Here is a 20,164-nt window from a genome sequence, read left to right as displayed (position 1 = left end):
TTCATTTCTGACGTTGTGATAGACATTTCATCCAAAACATGGAATAAATGCACTTCTTGTTGTCGTCGCATTTTGGATGTCGTGTTGTTATGGCTGAAATACGCTTTTGTCATTGCCTTGTGGTCACTTGTACAGTGGGGCAAAAAAGTATTTAGTCAGCCACCAATTGTGCAAGTTCTCCCACTTAAAAGGATGAGAGGCCTGTAATTTTCATCATAGGTACACTTCAACTGTGACAGACAAAATGAGAAAAAAAATCCAGAAAAATCACATTTATTTGCAAATTATGGTGGAAAATAAGTATTTGGTCAATAACAAAAGTTTCTCAATACTTGGTTATATACCCTTTGTTGGCAATGACTCAGGTCAAACGTTTTCTGTAAGTCTTCACAAGGTTTTCACACACTGTTGCTGGTATTTTGGCCCATTCCTCCATGCAGATCTCCTCTAGAGCAGTGATGTTTTGGGGCTGTCACTGGGCAACACGGACTTTCAACTCCCTCGAAAGATTTTCTATGGGGTTGAGACCTGGAGACTGGCTAGGCCACTCCAGGACCTTGAAATGCTTCTTACGAAGCCACTCCTTCGTTGCCCAGGCGGTGTGTTTGGGATCATTGTCATGCTGAAAGACCCAGCCACGTTTCATCTTCAATGCCCTTGCTGACGGAAGGAGGTTTTCACTCAAAATCTCACGATACATGGCCCCATTCATTCTTTCCTTTACACGGATCAGTCGTCCTGGTCCCTTTGCAGAAAAACAGCCCCAAAGCATGATGTTTCCACCCCCATGCTTCACAGTAGGTATGGTGTTCTTTGGATGCAACTCAGCATTCTTTGTCCTCCAAACACGACGAGTTGAGTTTTTACCAACAAGTTCTATTTTGGTTTCATCTGACCATATGACATTCTCCCAATCCTCTTCTGGATCATCCAAAAGCAGGGGGACACGTCTGGCACGGCAGGATTTGAGTCCCTGGCGGCGTAGTGTGTTACTGATGGTAGGCTTTGTTACTTTTGTCCCAGCTCTCTGCGGGTCATTCACTAGGTCTGGGATATGCAGGTCATTCACTAGGTCATTCATATGGTTCTGGGATTTTTGCTCACCGTTCTTGTGATAATTTTGACCCCATGGGGTGAGATCTTGCGTGGAGCCCCAGATCGAGGGAGATTATCAGTGGTCTTGCATGCCTTCCATTTCCTAATAATTGCTCCCACAGTTGATTTCTTCAAACCAAGCTGCTTACCTATTGCAGATTCAGTCTTCCCAGCCTGGCGCAGGTCTACAATTTTGTTTCTGGTGTCCTTTGACAGCTCTTTGGTCTTGGCCATAGTGGAGTTTGGAGTGTGACTGTTTGAGGTTGTGGACAGGTGTCTTTTATACTGATAACAAGTTCAAACAGGTGCCATTAATACAGGTAACGAGTAGAGGACAGAGGAGCCTCTTAAAGAAGAAGTTACAGGTCTGTGAGAGCCAGAAATCTTGCTTGTTTGTAGGTGACTAAATACTTATTTTCCACCATAATTTGCTAATAAATTCATTAAAAATCCTACAATGTGATTTTCTGGATTTTTTTTCTCGTTTTGTCTGTCATGGTTGACGTGTACCTATAATGAAAATTACAGGCCTCTCTCATCTTTTTAAGTGGGAGAACTTGCACAATTGGTGGCTGACTAAATACTTTTTTGCCCCACTGTATTAGGCTTATAGATATTTTGTTGAATATTATTTGGTCACCCTTGCTCTCGCTTTGGCCAAATTCAATTAAAAACGACATTCATATCGAATGTGCTTTGTGCCATATCTGTTTCTATTGAGAGAAAAAAACGAGAACTTCCTTATAACTATATATAAGTCATGAAAATCAACTCTTTTCTTAGCCAGCCCCCCCCCCGGGAGAGAAAGAATCCTGGCCGTGCCTGTCAGTGATGTGTTGTGTTTGCCCCAAACATAAGGCTTTGCATTTGGGCCAAAAAGTGTTTTCCTTTGCTGTGTTTTTTTGTTGGAGTATTACTTTAGTTTCTTGTTGCACACAAAATGCATGTTTTGGAATATTTTTATTCTGTATATTTGTATTCTTCTTTTCACTCTGTCATTTAGGTCATTATTGTGAGTCATTACAATGTTGTTGACCCATCCTCAGTTTTCTTCCATCACAACCATTGAACTCCGCAGCTGTTTTAAAATCCCTGAGCGGTTTACTTCCTCTCCGGCAACTGAGTTAGGTAGGACACCTGTATCTGTGTAGTGACTGGATGTATTGATACACCATCCAACGTGTAATTAATAACTTCACCATGATCAAAGGGATATTCACTGTCTGCTTTGTCTTTATGTTTAACCAACTACCAATAGGTGCCCTTCTTTGCGAAGCATTGGAAAACCTCTCTGCTCTTTTGTGGTTGAATCTGTGAAATTGCTCGACTCAGGGACCTTACCAACTGTATGTGTGGGGTACAGAGATGAGGTAGTCATTCAAAATCATGTTGAACCCTATTATTGCACACAGCGTGAGTAAATGCAACTTCTTATGTGTCTTGCCATAACAAAGGGGTTGAACACTTATTGAATTAAGACATTTCAGCTTTTCATTTTTAGTTAATTTGTAAAAATGTATAAAAACACAATTCCACGTTGACATATGGGGTATGGTGTGTAGGCCACTAACACAAAATCTCAATTTAAATGTAAATTCAGGCACAACAACAAAATGTGGAAAAGTCAAGGGGTGTGAATACTTTCTGAACGCACTGTAGTATGTTACATGAAGGTAAAATACGTACACAGGTCTGTGACATGTCGCGAACATGTAATGAGTACAGGATAAAGTCATCTCTAAGAGGAGGCATGCTCACCTTGCTCATCCAACAAGATGTTGTCTGGTTTGATATCCCTGTGAGAGAAAGAAGGAGAGAAACACAGATAAATCAGTGTCTAAGAACATGGAACTATTTATAGTCAATATAAAACGTGTGTCACAGAATGTGTGTTTCTAAGTGCGCACGTGCATGTGCTTGCACGTGTGTGGAACAGAATGGGTAGCTGTATGTGTTACATGTGTATCGGCATGTTGAGGCTTGTAGGTGTGTGTGTGTGTGTGTATTACATATGTGAATGTGTGCCCATGTGTGTATGTGTTCCGATGTATCGATCCCTACAACACTACATTGGACATGGATGAAGGGGAACATGGCGATTTCCAATCCAATCCCTTGGAGACACTTGCAGGTTTTCTCCACACATGCTTATTACATGGGGCATCCATGCAGTGGAGACCCAACACAAACAACAACACCTTGGTGTTTACCCACCAGCGCAGCCCACAGCCAATTAACAAAGCCCACACCACTTTAAATTATGCAGCCTGTCACGCAAGTGTGACTAATACATTTAGTCCACATGGAGTCTCATACACTAACATGATACCAGGATATATTATCAAGACCATACCAGGATATATTATCAATACCATACCAGGATATATTATCAAGACCATACCAGGATATATTATCAAGACCATACCAGGATATATTATCAAGACCATACCAGGATATATTATCAAGACCATACCAGGATATATTATCAAGACCATACCAGGATATATTATCAAGACCATACCAGGATATATTATCAAGACCATACCAGGATATATCAAGTCTTTTTTTAACTGGTGTATTCCTCAAGAGGTTTAATGGGGCTCCCGAGGTTTAAGGCACTGCATCTCAGTGCAAGAGGTGTCACTACAGTCTCTGGTTCGAATCTAGGCTGAATGACATCCAGCCGTGATTGGGAGTCCCATAAGCCGGTGCACAATTGGCCCAGCGTTGTCCGGGTTTGGCCGGGGTAGGCCGTCATCGTAAATAAGAATTTGTTCTTAACTGACTTGCCTAGTTAAATAAAGGTTAAATAAAAAATGAATGAAAATGGAACTGTAATACCAAGCCATTTAGCCCACAGAGTCCTTGTCTCATACACTACACTACTATAAAATGCATGTGCACTAAGGCTATGCTATACCAAGAGGTAAGTCTCTATTGCTAACTGATGTATTTCTCAAGAGATTACAATGGAAATGTATGGGAGGAACTCCAGTATGAAAGTCCCGATATCGCCACAGTGGTTATTTGATGCAAAACCAGCTCATACACTCCACTAAAGTAACATTCCTGTTAGCGCTGAGGCTATACTATACCAAAAAGTACATCTCTATTGCTAACTGATGGATTCCTCAAGAGGTTTAATGGAAATGCATTCTATTCATACCCTATAGCCATGCGAGAAAACCCAATATGAAAGCTCTGCCACCCTGCCATACCGCCACCGTCGTTATTTGATATGTAAAACCATACAGAGCATTGCTCATTGAACACAATTTTTATTTTACGTGACCAGCAATGCAGTCAAACGTGTTTCCCAAGCATGGAAACTCCAGCAGCAGACGACTGACAAGTGTCAAAGCCCTCCACTTTAGAAGTGGGAAGTTAACATTTCTTTTCACTGTTTTAGTTTGTCTCCAGTGCAGAAGAAGAAGAAAAGAGGGGGAATGTTTTGGCGTTCTTTGGGGACTCCTTCGCTTGGACTAATTTTTCATTCCTCGGGCATCATGGCAGCAGCAGACTGTTGCTAGGAGACACTTCTTCCCCCAGTTGGTGCAAAAAAAGAATAGTATTTTCCTTTCACAAACCCACAGCGTGAAACCACATTGTAGAGCAGGAGATGGCCACAGATACCTAGGGATTGGACTTGGCCTCCTCCAGCAGACACAATTGTGTCAGTCAGAACAGCTGATGCCAGGATGAGATTAAAACAGAGACTTGGTAAAACTCACTGAATCTCTTTTTAACTGACTTCATTGGTATTTAGATAATCAAGAAGGCTTGGGCGATATACCGTATATCGCGGTATTTTGAAATACCGATGGTATGACATTTTTTTGGGGGGGGGGGGGGCGCCTAGCAGGGGCTGCGTGGGTGCGAGCTACGCCACTGCTTATAAGTATAACTATGAGAAATCTAAGATGTGTCAAATAAATGATATCCAGCTCAGGGATCCAGCTAGGTTTACTAACTTGCTAGCTAAGTGGCTAGATCAAGCTGCTTGGTTACAGCTGAGACATTCAATCCCCTCCTGGATCAAGATCCCTGTTGCCTAAATTGTTTTGTGCGTAAAAAAAAAAATATATATTTTAAATAGCACCCCTTTGTGTGTGCACTTCTGGTAATACCGTATACCCCGGTATGGTACAGAAACAGTATGACAATCTGGATACCGCCAACCCTATCGTGAAGCACATTTATCAAGTTCACGAGGTGAAAATGTTTTTAATTAACTGCTGAGTTTAAGAAAGGATAAGTGTGATGATCTAGTTGGATTGACACCATTTGGTGTATGTGTGCGCTCAACGGCACAAACGCACACACGCACTCACCTTCTAACCAGTATGCAAGCACCCACACAGTTCTTTGCACTTTCGAGGAGCGATTTGCTGAAAACGAGCTTTGGAATAAAGGTTAAAACATTTTGAGGCCATCAGTGAGTGGAGTTCATGGTCTACAGGGACATAAACACTTTTCATTTACAGCACTGACACTTTTCACTGCACTCGGCAATTTCAACAAAAACTCACGAGTGCAAGTCATCCCACGCTGAAGAAGATTGATGGTTACAGCAACATAGATACCAGAGCTTTGTTTAGATATGCAAAGAAGCAAAAAATGAAAGGAGAATGCCCAGGTGATTATAGAGACAATTCTGTTCAGCAAACAACAGACTGCTGGACACACATAGCCTATAGGCTACTAAACCCATTTAAGTTTCAAAATCCGATGGAGAGAACTCAGCTCCTTAAAAAGCATACAAAGAACTGAACCACTGTCCAGTGATATACTAGTCAATTAAAAGCTGTGGCTTTTCCTCCAATGAGCCCACAGATTGAAAGGCTACATCATCAGACCAAGAGCGGCGGTCCTCAAGTACTGCAGTGAAGTGAGCATGTAGCCGGTGTCAGAGCTGGGACAGTGAAAAGAGTGATGCAGGACTACCCGCTCTGCCCGGGGACACACAAGACAGATGAGAAAAGGATGATGATGAATCATAACACCCCCTAACGCAGGCCATTCATCTCCCTCTGGACATGCAGGTGATGGGATGTCGGGTCTCTGGAGCAGGGAGTGGGAGAGAGAGGGCCAGGAGTCCCAGGAGTGGCACCCAGGATAGGCGTAATCGGGGAGGTAAGACGGACAGCTAAAAGCAGATGGTGGCCAGCTGTGTGTTAGCAATCACCTGCTGGGTGTTTTGGCGAAACGGTGTCGTTATTCTAGCCCATACCTGTGGATGAGGTGCCTATATGTAGCCCAGTGCAGTAGATGTTGTGTCTATGGATGTTGCCCATACCTGTGGATGATGTGCTGGCTCTGCAGGTAGTCCAGTGCCAGGGTCATCTCACACAGGTAGAGTTTGACAGCGTCCTCGTTGAAATGGACGTTCTGTTGGAGGTGGTAGCGCAGGTCCCCCCCCAGCAGCAGATCCACCACCATGAACATGTCCTCCTCGTCCTGGAACGAGTACCTGGGACACAAGGCAGCTGTCAGAGGGCTCAGTCAACATCCTGTTAGGACCAGGATACAGACAAACAAGGACACACACACACGGGAACATGACACACAGGCGCAAGACAACATGCTGACCACATGCCTCCTGCTGAACCCTGCATCTACCAATCGCAAAAACACACAACAGTAAAACCGTAGCATTTCTCACACAAGACACTCACTATGCATGTGTGGAACTGAGTTTGCGTGTGCAGATCAGGGCTCTCCAACTCTGTCCCTGGAGAGCTACCGTCCTGTAGGTTTTCATTCCAACCCTAATCTAGCGCACCTAATTCTAATAATTAGCTGGTTGATAAACTGAAATCAGGTTAGTTACAAGTGGGGTTGGATCGAAAACCTACAGGAGAGTAGCTCTCCAGGAACAGGGTTAGAGAGCCCTGGCCTATAGCCTATTATGTGTTCATGTATGCAGGAGTTGGTGTGAGTGCGTACTCACATGTAAACTCAAAACAAGCACCGTGGGAGCGATAACTTTGAGAGTGATCGTTATCTTAAATGAGCTGACATTTGTCGGAGTGTGTGAATGCAGGAGAGTGATTGCCAAATTAAGGCGAGAACAGAGCCAGCCTTTGATTGATGTCTCTTACTTGAAAACGGCTGATGGACGGCTGAAGATCGTTGTCAATCAGGCTTACTAATCAAGCACATCACATTAAAACGCATCCAGAAAATAATCTGGGTGGGATTTGGGACACTCTACTACACCCTCTCTCCACAGGTGTCGACTAAAACACCAAGCCCTAGCAGCACACTAGAAATACAAACCACACAGTACATAAACACAAAATGTCAGAAACCCACAATCATCTCACAGTAGTCACAACAGAGAGAGCAAGAGAGAGAGCGAGAGAGAGATAGAGAGCGAGAAGGCTTTCCGGAGGCGCTCAAGCCGAGAGATAGCGGGAGATTTCTTTATTTTCCCATTAAAGCCTGGTAGATTATTGCAGCATTATTATATATTTTTCATCTTGGCAGATTTCCTCATCCTAGCTCTATATCACCAGGCTTAACCCCACACACTCAGGGGGCATTTTGATTGGCCCTCTCCAGGCGCAATTTCTTGCTCTCTATATCCGAGAAAATGGAGCACCATGTTTCAGAGCGAGTGAAAATCAACCTATCCTCTCCAAGACATCGGTTTTGCAACGCCGAACGCTGTTCACAACAATATCAAGCCTGACGTCAAAAGGAACACACCGATCAACTGATGAAATGGTCTGATTTTGAAAAAGATTACTGCCTCAATGAATATTCCCCATCAAATAAAATAAAAATTATTGACAGGGGTTTCCTATTTCTGTCAGAGGGATTGGTTGAGAAGAAGTTCTGAGGAGGGATTGGGAGGGATCCATGCTAAACACAATATTGGACTTACGTGATCAGCATTGTATAAGGTTATTATTGTAAGTCAGTGAAATCATCTATAGCCTAGGGCAGTGCTTCCCAAACTCGGTCCTGGGGACCCCAAGGGGGGCACGTTTTGTTTTTTGCCCTAACGCTACACAGCTGATTCAAACAACCAACTCATCATTAATCTTGGATTATTTGAATCAGCTGTGTAGTGCTAGGGCAAAAAACAAAACGTGCTCCTGTTGGGATCCCCAGGACCGAGTTCGGGAAACACTGCCCTAGGGGTAAAATCCAGTCTCCTGCAGTCAAAAACAGCATGACATTAAACAATTTCTACCAAAGCGTCCATCTTCCTTCAGATCAAGAGAAAACCGATGCAGGATCTATCCGTGGACATCCTGGTGACGTGTTCTGATAGCTTGGTCTGATGACTGGAGATCTAACAAACCTAACCTCCACTCCAAACACACAGCATCAACAGATGGCCAGGCTGAGATTGGTTGAGATGGAGTCTGCTGCCTAGTTATTGTCACCTTCTTATCACCTCCTTGTTATGCCCTGATCCTGAGCAGCATGCAGCTGATGGTGAAGAGAATGCCCTCTGTGGCGTCCAGTGTGATAGCAGTGGTATTAGGGCCCGTTTCCTGAGCCCCCGTGGCTGAGATTAGAGCAGTTTCCACATCCCCTTCAGGTATACTGTCAGACGTGGAGCTGACATCTGAGCCGTATTTAAGCTTGGATAGTGACAGCGTTGTCACATTCACATTTAACACCAAGGACAGGGAGCGACAGAAAGTGAGAGAGAAGAAGAGAGCAAGAGAGAACATTCCGGATGAATGCTTCACCAAATACAGCATGTGTCTCACTAGATACGTTTGGCAAATTCAAAATCAAAGCACACAAGCACCCTGTAAAAATGTCTGTAAAAATTGTTCAAGGAGAGGCCAAGGCAGCAGCTAAGACAAATGGATGAGATGAAAGCAAGTTAGTGAAAGAGGAGAATTGTAATGTGTGTGACCAGACACAAACGGAGTTCTCCAAACATCTCTTCTCTCATTGACAATATTACAGAAGTTAAAGTTCTGAAAACAAATACTATAAAGAGAAAGCTATAAGAGGAAACAGCTTGAGAATGGACTTGTCATGGGTCAAATATGACCAAGACAGTTGATTGGGGACCTGGCTAAGGCCTGAGCCTTGGGAGCATTTTGGCAGGGCCAAGGAGAAGAGGGGCCATGTGGAACAGTCAGGACAGGCCTGGACTGACTGGGACTGCAGAGTACAGAGGAAGGTTACCATGCTGTAAAGAGTCTGAGAAACAGGCTGAAATAATCAGGCCATGATGACAAATGAGCCGAGGGAAGCGTAAGGAGGAGAGAGAGAGAGAGAGAGAGAGAGAGAGAGAGAGAGAGAGAGAGCGCTAGATGAGTGAGAGCGAGGGAGGAGAGAGACATGGAGGGGAGAGAGGGTGAAAGAGAGATGGGGTAGAGAGAGAGAGCGAGAGAGAGGAAGAGAGAGAAAAATAAGAGACACGGGGCTCTGAATGTGGTCTGCTTTGTGACTGTGGCCTAGATAGTCTTGCGATAGAGACAGCGTGGCTCAGGCTGGTCAAGGGGCTGGATCACAAGACACGTCTGGCTCCTCTGAGGATCCCTCTAACAATGCAATGAATGAGTGAGCGCTGCCTCTCGCTCTGCGTTCCCTAGCCTAGTCCCCCCCGTTCCCCTCCTCTGCTCCCCCCAGCACACCCCTCTCCCCACCTCCACTGGCCTTATTTCACAATGTGCACTTTGGATGTCCTACAGGACCGTGAAACGTTAAGGTGGCTCTGGAAAGTTACAATTGCAGAGAACAGAACACTCACTTTAATGGTGAGGTTGCTTTGGAAAGTTACAGAGTCCTGTGACTGTTACTAACTCCTGTGACGCTCTGTATCTAATGCAGACTGCTGTATAAATGAGTTTGTAACAGCAGAAGAAGAAAGCGAATAGGACTTAGCCCCTGAGGAAATATCCTTCAGTTAGTTTTATGGATGTCAACAGAACCTAAGCTTCCACCCAGGGCTTGTTATGCCTATTGTGTTTGGGGTAAAGCCCTAATTTGTCTCGCCGTCTCCCAGAGCATTGTTCTCTTCAGCCAAGGAATCAATATTCTTAATGGACATGGAGGAGGACAGGGTGTGCATCTTTTCTCACCACAGTGACTTCTCTCTCGCTCAGTCTCTCACTCTCTCTGATGGACAGGACGGATGGACAGCGGAGGAAGAACACAGCTCAGCGGATCCACCGATGACTCACCCTCTGCGATGCCTTAAAAACCCTCTTTAAAAGGGTCTCCAGAGCCTTAGCTCACAGACAACAAATATCCCACAGTGCTCAGCTCTGACACATTAACTCCCTCTCGCATCACTTTCTTCTTCACTTGGTTCAGCTTTCACTACCTCCGTCCACATCCCAGGGGATTCTGGCCAACGGTGTTTGAGAGTAGATTTGTTTCAATGTAATGCTTAAGGCAAAACCTTGTCCTGGTAATGATTTACACTGGAAAGTGCACGGGATCAATTTCACTGCATACACTTAATGCATGTAATACTGTACGTCCGGGTAGGGAAATATGACCTCGGCAATTTAGAAATACAAATTGATCGGGGGATAAGACGTAGACCGCGTCTACACCCGTGTCGTGATGGCTTGGGTGATTTGGGTGGATTTCTTGAATGCTGCAGATGATATATTTTTGGGAATTCTCAAGGTGGCTAATCCATTTGAATACATGTATATCCCACTCCTACACATTATATGGCATCTATCTGCAGCAAGTGAATGGTCACGGCAATTAGCGCATGCAGCAAACTTGACAGTCCTCCAGGCTTTTTAAGCAGTCTTGTTCTAGTGATGTGGATTCGGTGCCCAGGTTCCCTCTAATGAATTATCTCTAAAGCTGAAGCAATGGATGGAGCTTTTTTCAAAAGAAAACCAACAGAATTCAGGACATCATAATGAAAGCAAACCTAGGCTTCAAAATGGTGTGTGTGTGAGATAGAGAGAAGGAAGCAAATCCAAAGCCTCGTAGATGGTGAAACTCTGTTTTGACAAACTAAACAATGCCCAAATCTCTTCTTAACACCTTTTACCCCCCACCTCTCTACTTCCCCCTCTCTCTCTCGCCTTCGTTGTGATTTCAAGAATCGTTACTTTACGGGATGGCTGTTGCTCTCAAGCTTCCGCTCTCCCCCTCTCTTTCTGGAGAGGAAACAACTCCTACTAATCTTAATCAAAGCTGGCGTTCTCATGAGTGGCACCCTCTGATGTTTACTTTGGGGAATATAGGCACTGCAGTTCCCAGAAACCCTGGTTGGCCCATCTTCAGTCCATCAATAATGGAACACCTCATTGGGCAAACTCCTACAGCCAGAACACATAACACAGTACATGCCCATGGACACTGCCAATGTTCTGCAAGTCAGCAAAGACTTAAGATGTACAACAGCATACCCACGAACAGTACTAATTAAACTCCTGACCCTTACACTGTAAAGAGGGTAGTAAAGTATCACCAAATATTGTGATGACATCCATATTAGGAACTCCTCATCACCTGATTGATTGAAAGTAAGAACAAATTAATGAAGGAGACGGTTTCCTGTTTTAAACAGGAAAATAAACAGTGAATTCCTTTATGTCTCTGTGCTGAGCTCTCTTTCTCTGGTTTTAGGAGAAAAGTCAGAGCCTTTTCTCATTCGATTTTTCACTGAGTAAGCATGATAGGCTCAGCAGGACATCAGATGTCAACTTCAGACAAGCCAAGGAAGAGCCCAACAGGAAGGCCAAATCAACCAAAAAAAAAAAAGAGTCTGGTCAGTGAGAGCCTTCATCTGCAGGAAGAATACACAATGAGGCTAGTGTGATTGATACACTCTGTACAAAGTTATTTTAGAAACTCTGCCGTTCGTTCTCTGGTGGCTTGGCAGGGGACCAGGCTGGCCAGTATTACGGTACGACAGCTGCTCAGGTTTGGGGTCCGTGGGTTTAAAAAAACGAATCAACTTTGGAAAAAACGTACTGTATCGGTTTTTCCCTCGAGTCGACAGACGGGAACAGCTGTGGCCTGACAGGCAGGCCGTCTCCATGTGGGTTTTGCCAGCTTTCTACCTTTGTTTCGCTAAATCTGAACAGTTTGATGGCGACGGTTGCGGATGTGCCTTCCTATCACCCCCCACCCCCACCCCACCCATTGATGGTCTTTGTAATGCAGATTTGACAGCCTGTGTATGTTTTTAGGAGAGTAGATCAAAACAATGGATAAATTATCCAAACAATATATTCATCAACAAAGAGATACATAATAACTCGGTCATCCCCCTCTACAAAGGGGGAGACACTCTAGACCCAAACTGCTACAGACCTATATCTATCCTACCCTGTCTTTCTAAGGTCTTCGAAAGCCAAGTTAACAAACAGATTACCGACCATTTCGAATCCCACCGTACCTTCTCCGCTATGCAATCTGGTTTCAGAGCTGGTCATGGGTGCACCTCAGCCACGCTCAAGGTCCTAAACGACATCATAACCGCCATCGATAAGAGACATTACTGTGCAGCCATATTCATCGACCTGGCCAAGGCTTTCGACTCTGTCAATCACCACATTCTTATTGGCAGACTCGACAGCCTTGGTTTCTCAAATGATTGCCTAGCCTGGTTAACCAACTACTTCTCTGATAGAGTTCAGTGTGTCAAATCGGAGGGCCTGTTGTCCGGACTTCTGGCAGTCTCTGCGGGGATTCCACAGGGTTCAATCCTCGGGCCGACACTTTTCTCTGTATACATCAATGATGTCGCTCTTGCTCTTGCTGCTGGTGATTCTCTGATCCACCTCTACGCAGACGACACCATTCTGTATACTTCTGGCCCTAACCTCCAGACAAGCTTCAATGCCGTACAACTCTCCTCCCGTGGCCTCCAACTGCTCTTAAACGCAAGTAAAACTAAATGCATGCTATTCAATCGATCACTGCCCGCACCTGCTCGCCCGCACCTGCTCGCCCGTCCAGCATCACTACTCTGGACGGTTCTGACTTAGAATACGTGGACAACTACAAATACCTGGATGTCTGGTTAGACTGTAAACTCTCCTTCCAGACTCACATTAAGCATCTCCAATCCAAAATTAAATCTAGAATCGGCTTCCTATATCGCAACAAAGCATCCTTCACTCATGCTGCCAAACATACCCCCATAAAACTTACCATCCTACCGATCCTCGACTTCGGTGATGTCATCTATAAAATACCCTCCAACACTCTACTCAACAAACTGGATGCAGTCTATCACAGTGCCATCCGTTTTGTCACCAAAGCCCCATACACTACCCACCATTGCGACCTGTACGCTCTCGTTGGTTGGCCCTCGCTTCATACTCGTCGCCAAACCCACTGGCTACAGGTTATCTACAAGTCTCTGCTAGGTAAAGCCCCGCCTTATCTCAGCTCACTGGTCACCATAGCAGCACCCACCCGTAGCACGCGCTCCAGCAGGTATATCTCACTGGTCACCCCCAAAGCCAGTTCCTCCTTTGGCCGCCTTTCCTTCCAGTTCTCTGCTGCCAATGACTGGAACGAACTGCAAAAATCTCTGAAGCTGGAGACTCATATCTCCCTCACTAGCTTTAAGCACCAGCTGTCAGAGCAGCTCACAGATCACTGCACCTGTACATAGCCCATCTGTAAACAGCCCATTTATCTACCTACCTCATCCCCATACTGTATTTATTTATTTATTTATCTTGCTCCTTTACACCCCAGCATCTCTACTTGCACATTCATCTTCTGCACATCTACCATTCCAGTGTTTAATTGCTATATTGTAATTACTTTGCCACCATGGGCTATTTATTGCCTTAACTTACCTCATTTGCACTCACTGTATATAGACTTTTTGTTTTCTTTTGTTCTACTGTATTATTGACTGTATGTTTTGTTTATTCCATGTGTAACTCTGTGTTGTTGTATGTGTTGAATTGCTATGCTTTATCTTGGCCAGGTCGCAATTGTAAATGAGAACTTGTTCTCAACTAGCCTACCTGGTTAAATAAAGGTGAAATAAAAAAATATACCGGCTGAGTGTGATGGAACCAATTCCACGCCACTCTGGCATGCCTTGTTGTTGTTGTTTTGTTCCAGCGTAATTTGAGATGGGCTGACCACTTACCCAGTTTCCCTCTGAAGTTGACTTGAATCGCAGGAAGATGAGGTGCGATCTAAGGAGCACTATAGTTCCTGCCTACTCATAACGCTGCTGTGTCTTTGTCGCTAATGGGGCTTTTGATGTGCCATAGATGCACAGATGCAGAGCCAATCAGAGAAAAGCAGGGAAACTAGAACAAGGATAGGGCTGTACACTCCTTGAGGGAATTATATTAAAAAAACACACACACACAGGCCCTACTACTACTACTACCACCACCACCTCATTAAAAAGCCCTCTGTTTATTTTAGTTTGGAAGCTTCTCTCAGACAAAAAAACATTCTAGTGTTAAAACTTTAATCATCGCCAACTTTGGATAAAAACTAACACGCATACAAGACTTAGAGTAATAAGCTGCAGTGTGTTCTGGGTGTACTTTTGTCTTGGTGCTCGGTGATAAAGGGTGTGTATGAAATGATCGACGCTCCCTGTATCAATTACTCAGAGGATATTACCACCATGTGCAATATCATTCTACCAATTAAAACAGGAGCAAAGTGCCTCGGTGTAATATGCTGTAAACACTGTGCTAGCTTCCCAATGCCATTTAGAATATGTGCTGCAGAGACACGGAGATAGTTGAATAACCAAGCTGGTCCCCTACATCACCCAGATATCATTCATACTCCTGAGGGGAAAGTATTGGGTCAACTTACTTTACATTACAGCAATTAAGAAATGTGTGGTGCAATGGGCTCATGGATCTGAATGAAAATCATCTGGTCAAATCTCATGTTCCCTATATAGTGCGCTACTTTTGACCAGAGCCGTATCCCCACTTTCTGGGTCCGTTAAAACTGGCACAGTCGGCAGGCATTGACTTATCAAAAGGCTCTGGTCGAAAGTAGTGCACTATAAATAGGGTGTCATTTGAGAAGCAGAGACCACAACGGTTGTTTCCCTGCAATTTAACATTCTCATCTCATTGTCCAATTGAGGGTTAAACATGCATCTACCCCCAACAGAGAATCCACACGCACACGCACACACACACACACACACACACACAGGGTACCATCAGAGGCATGCAGAATGTACAAACAGTATAGAAAGTGAAAAAAAACACAGGATAGTCACCAGAGGTTTACTAAAAAAACATGTTCAATTTCCTGTAGAATCTCTAGCTCTCTAAAGACGTTTCGGACCTCGTCTCGCTCTATGCACTGCTGTTTGTTCATGTACTTCATGGCGTACATCTTCTCTGTGTCCCTCTTCTGCACAATGCACACCTGCAGGGGAGACAAGGACAGAAGAACAGAGAGTGAGTTATCAACTAACTTAGGTCTGGAACCAGACTCTCTCTCTCACACACACACACACACACACACACACAAAAATTAGTATGCAATGATATCCAGTACACCATGGCATGAGACATTGCATTTTCATAATGGCTGATATTACTGCCCTCCATTAGAATATTTCCAGTGTGGCATGGAAAACAAGCCACAAACAGTCTCCGACCTCATCATGTTGTGCTCATTAAAAGTAGACGTTCCGTGGACAAAGTGGAGAAAAGTAAATGTGAAATGTCAAGAGCAGGACAGGGGGTATGGGAGGGAAGCCTCATTACTGTAACATCCAGTCATTAGGAATTTTGATGTATTTTATTTAACCTTTATTTAACTAGGCAAGTCAGTTAAGAACAAATTCTTATTTACAATGACGGCCTACCAAAAGGCAAAAGGCCTCCTGCGACGGGGGCCTGGGATTAAAAAATAAAATAAAAATACAACATAAATATAGGACAAAACACACATCACAACCAGACAACACTACATAAAGAGAGACCTAAGACAACAACATAGCAGCAACACAACATAACAACAACATGGTAGCAACACAAAACATGGTACAAACATTACTGGGCATAGTCAACAGCAAAGGTCAAGAAGGTAGAGACAACAATACATCACATAAAGCAGCCACAACTGTCAGTAAGAGTGTCCATGAGTCTTTGAATGAAGAGATTGAGATTAAACTGTCCAGTTTGGGTGTTTGTTGCAGGTCGTTCCAGTCGCTAGCTGCAGTGAACTGAAAAGATGAGAGACCCAAGGATGTGTGTGCTTTGGGGCCCTTTAACAGAATGTGACTGGCAGAACGGGTGTTGTATGTGGAGGATGAGGGCTGCAGTAGATATCTCAGATAGGGGGGAGTGAGGCCTAAGAGGGTTTTATAAATAAGCATCAACCAGTGGGTCTTGCAACGGGTATACAGTGATGTGCAGTGATGTGTCCTATAAGGAGCATTGGTGGTAAATCTGATGGGCAAATGGTAAAGAACATCTAGCCACTCGAGAGCACCTTTACCTGCCGATCTATAAATTATGTCTCTGTAATCTAGCATGGGTAGGATGGTCATCTGAATCAGTGTTAGTTTGGCAGCCGGGGTGAAAGAGGAGCGATTACGATAGAGGAAACCAAGTCTAGATTTAACTTTAGCCTGCAGCTTTGATATGTGCTGAGAGAAGGACAGTGCACCGTCTAGCCATACCACCAAGTACTTGTATTTGGTGACTACCTCAAGCTCTAAACCCTCAGAGGTAGTAATAACACGTGGGAAGAGGGGCATTCTTCTTACCAAACCACATGACCTTTGTTTTGGAGGTGTTCAGAACAAGGTTAAGGGTAGAGAAAGCTTGTTGGACACTAAGAAAGCTTTGTTGTAAAGATCTGAAAATCTGCTGTCTCAGCCACTGCCTGTCACCAAGGGAGTACCCCAAGGCTCAATCCTAGGCCCCACGCTCTTCTCAATTTACATCAACTACATAGCTCGGGCAGTAGGAAGCTCTCTCATCCATTTATATGCAGATGATATAGTCTTAAACTCAGCTGGCCCCTTCTCGGATTTTGTGTTAAATGTTTTGTGCTGCTACCATATTGTGTTGCTACCATGTTGTTGTTATGTTTATTTTAACACATTTAACACAGTGATCACTAAGATCATTACAGAAAACATCAGACATCAGGAAGCTATGACCTCAGCTACAGTTACGCAAACTGTCTGCTGCAGAAAATAAACAATGGCTTGGGAAGAAAACTCAATTCTATAAAGAAGTACGTATCTCCAATGAAGAACATAGAAAATCAACTGTACTCAGTAACAGATTGAAATAATCAATTGTGATATTAACACACTGTTTACACCTATCCCACTCCCAAGTTGAGTGATAAAACAATTCATGCAAGTTTGGAACAAGTTCACATAGCTTTTATGTGGAAAAAAAGTCACCTCAAACCCATTGAACAGTTTGACTGAAAGTACCAGGATGATACAGCCCACCCCAACTGTCACGTCTCAGGTAGTATCAAGTTACTGCGGTGCCGGAGGCAGAGTGATGTGGCTGAGCACACACACACAGATCAGTAAAACATCACATCCACATGCTGCTCCAGCTATCTAACTGAATTGTCCACAACAGCCCAGGTATCCTCGTTACAACAGATGGTTGGTTTACAGCATTAGAGGATGGAATGACAGGAGGAAATCTATTACTCTCCAAAACGCAATCTAATTGCCTGCCTCCCTTCCTCTCCATCTAGCTGGAGCACAAATAAGAACTGCTCTCCGTCCCTCTCTTCTTTCCTACTCAGGTTTTTCTCTCTGTCAGTCTTTGTCATAGGCTCATTACAGTACAGTATAAAGTAATACCATTTCCCTCCTCCTTATGGATCGGTGTTAAGTTGTAAGGAGAGAGGGTGTGGGAAGAGGCATCAGGTAGATGACAGAGGACATGTTTGTGGTGGGAGAGGAGAAGCTTGCTGAGTAAAACCAGGCTCCTTCATAAAATGGACAGATCAGGGGGTGAAAGTTGTTTTTATAATTATGTTCTTAAAGAGTTCCTTGCCCCCTCATGGTGACACCGCGGCTCACGGCCCTCCATATATCCTCCTTCCTCTCTTGTTGCCCTAGCCTACACACAGACCCAATTTCCTCAGCCTCATTTCATAGAGGCCAGCCAGTCAGCTGCACTGCACGTGGGGATGGACGATGAAGGGAAATAAATGAAACACTGCAATTGCTAACCAAACGGCTATAGCTTTTACCGCTTGTCCTTCTAAGGCTGTTAGCTTTTCTTATGACTCCCCTTGTTGCTGGGAAAGCATGGAGCGCTGGCGACAGCCTGTAATTTCAGCCCCAGAGCAAAGCGGTCTTTCACACCGAGGCCAGTTACACTAAACTGCCTATTGCACCGAGAAGCCAACTACCTATCAGACCAATCAAATCTGTGGTCAAATACCCAATCTCTGGCCCCTCATTTCAGTTCAGACACGTGTATGACTGAACAAATCAGATTTTATTTGTTTATTTTATGTGCCAAATACAACAGGTGTAGACTTTACCGTGAAATGTTTACTTACAAGCCCTTTCCCTACGATGCAGAGTTAAAAAATAAGAATGAAGCTATATACAGGGAGTACCAGTACCATATCAATGTGCAGGGGTACGAGGTATTTGAGGTAGATATGTGCATATACACAGAGTATAGATAATACTAAGACTAAAAAAGGAACATAGTAGCAGCAGTATATACTGTATGATGAGCGTGAAAGTATGTGTGTGTATGTGGCGTCAGCATGCTTGTATGTGTATCTGCGTATGTAGTGTATGCGTTTCTGTGAGAGGGTCAATATAGTATGTGTGAGTGTGTGTGTGGGTAGAGTCTTGTGAGTGTGCATAGGGTCAATGCAGATAGTCCGGGTAACCATTTGATTAACTATATTGCAGTCTACCGGCTTGGAGATAAACTTCCTTGGAGACTGTTGGTCTGAGACCCGATGCTCCGGTACCGCTTGCCGGATGGAGCAGGGAGAACAGTCCATGACTTGGGTGGCTGAAGTCTTTGGCAATTTTTCTGGCCTTCCTCTGATGCCGCCTGATAGAGGTCCTGGATGGCAGGAAGCTTGGCCCCAGTGATGTACTGGGCCGTCCGCACCACCCTCTGTAGCGCGTTGCGGTCAACGACGGTGCAGTTGCCATACCAAGCGTTGATGCAGCCAGTGCTCTCAATGGTGCAGCTGTAGAACTTTTTGAGGATCTGAGGACCCATGCCAAATCTTCTCAGCCTCTTGAGGGGGAATAGGCACTGTCATTCCCTCTTCACAACTGTGCAGGTGTGTGTGGACCATGTTAAGTCCTTAGTGATGTGAACACCAAGGAACTTGAAGCTCTCGACCCGCTCCACTACAGCCCTGTCAATGTGGATGGGGGCGTGACCACCAGCCAGAAAGAAAATGTATGAAGAGTTTATTCATTTATTCATATAGAATATTAGCAATTCAAATGATCAGAGACCAATTCTGTATAGGTATAGACAATTGGAATCAAACTGAGCTGAAGGTCTGAATCTGACATTTTTCATAACTATTAGCTTATGAATATAGGGTGCACTATATACACCATCTAAAATTCAAATCATTGGAGATGGCGAGGACAGATAGATTAGTATGGTGGTCCTAGACTAGGACTGTAGCACTGACTGTCAGAACAATGGCTTCTGGGTCTGAGCCTTTCTCAGGGTAATAGATGCCAAAGTGAGCCTAATTAATTCCGAAGCGTTTTCTCTAAAATGCTAATAGGCGGCACAGTCCAAAGCATTATGGTCCCGCTGGCTATATTTCATTGTTAAATATTCATTATGAACCCCTGCTATTCAGGCTAACTTCAGAGTTAATAAATAGGCACAGTAAAAGGTCAACCTTTTTTGAAACTGGGAGTATTTACTTTGGGGCCAGCCCTGAGGATGGTGCCAAACCGCTCGGCAGGCTGTCGACTGGGGCATGCGGTGTGACTTGGTGAAGCGGCGGCTAATAAACTGGCACAATCACAGGAACAGACTGTGTGTACTGCTTGCTTCCAGCTTCGTTGGCAGGAGCGACGCCATGGACAGCGTTGCCTGGAGGTGAGGCACCCTACGTAGTGACAACGTTAGCTGAATGGTTGTAATCTCTGGCCACCAGC

General features: G+C 44.4%; 1 protein-coding gene across 1 annotated transcript in view; it reads right to left on the bottom strand.

The window, feature by feature from the left end:
* The window catches only part of stk32c (serine/threonine kinase 32C), a 102,013-nt gene that overhangs the window by 12,439 nt on the left and 69,410 nt on the right, over positions 1-20,164 (bottom strand). Inside the window, exons 3-5 of the mRNA XM_029698109.1 lie at positions 15,281-15,432; positions 6,392-6,565; positions 2,854-2,891 (exon numbers count right to left, since the gene is read on the bottom strand). Of these exons, the coding sequence (XP_029553969.1) occupies positions 2,854-2,891; positions 6,392-6,565; positions 15,281-15,432 (364 nt within the window). The remainder of the gene's footprint in view (positions 1-2,853; positions 2,892-6,391; positions 6,566-15,280; positions 15,433-20,164) is intronic.

Source organism: Salmo trutta, chromosome 18, assembly GCF_901001165.1.
Source record: "Salmo trutta chromosome 18, fSalTru1.1, whole genome shotgun sequence".
NCBI classification, from domain to species: Eukaryota; Metazoa; Chordata; class Actinopteri; order Salmoniformes; family Salmonidae; genus Salmo; species Salmo trutta.
This window is presented reverse-complemented; position numbering and strand designations above follow the sequence as displayed.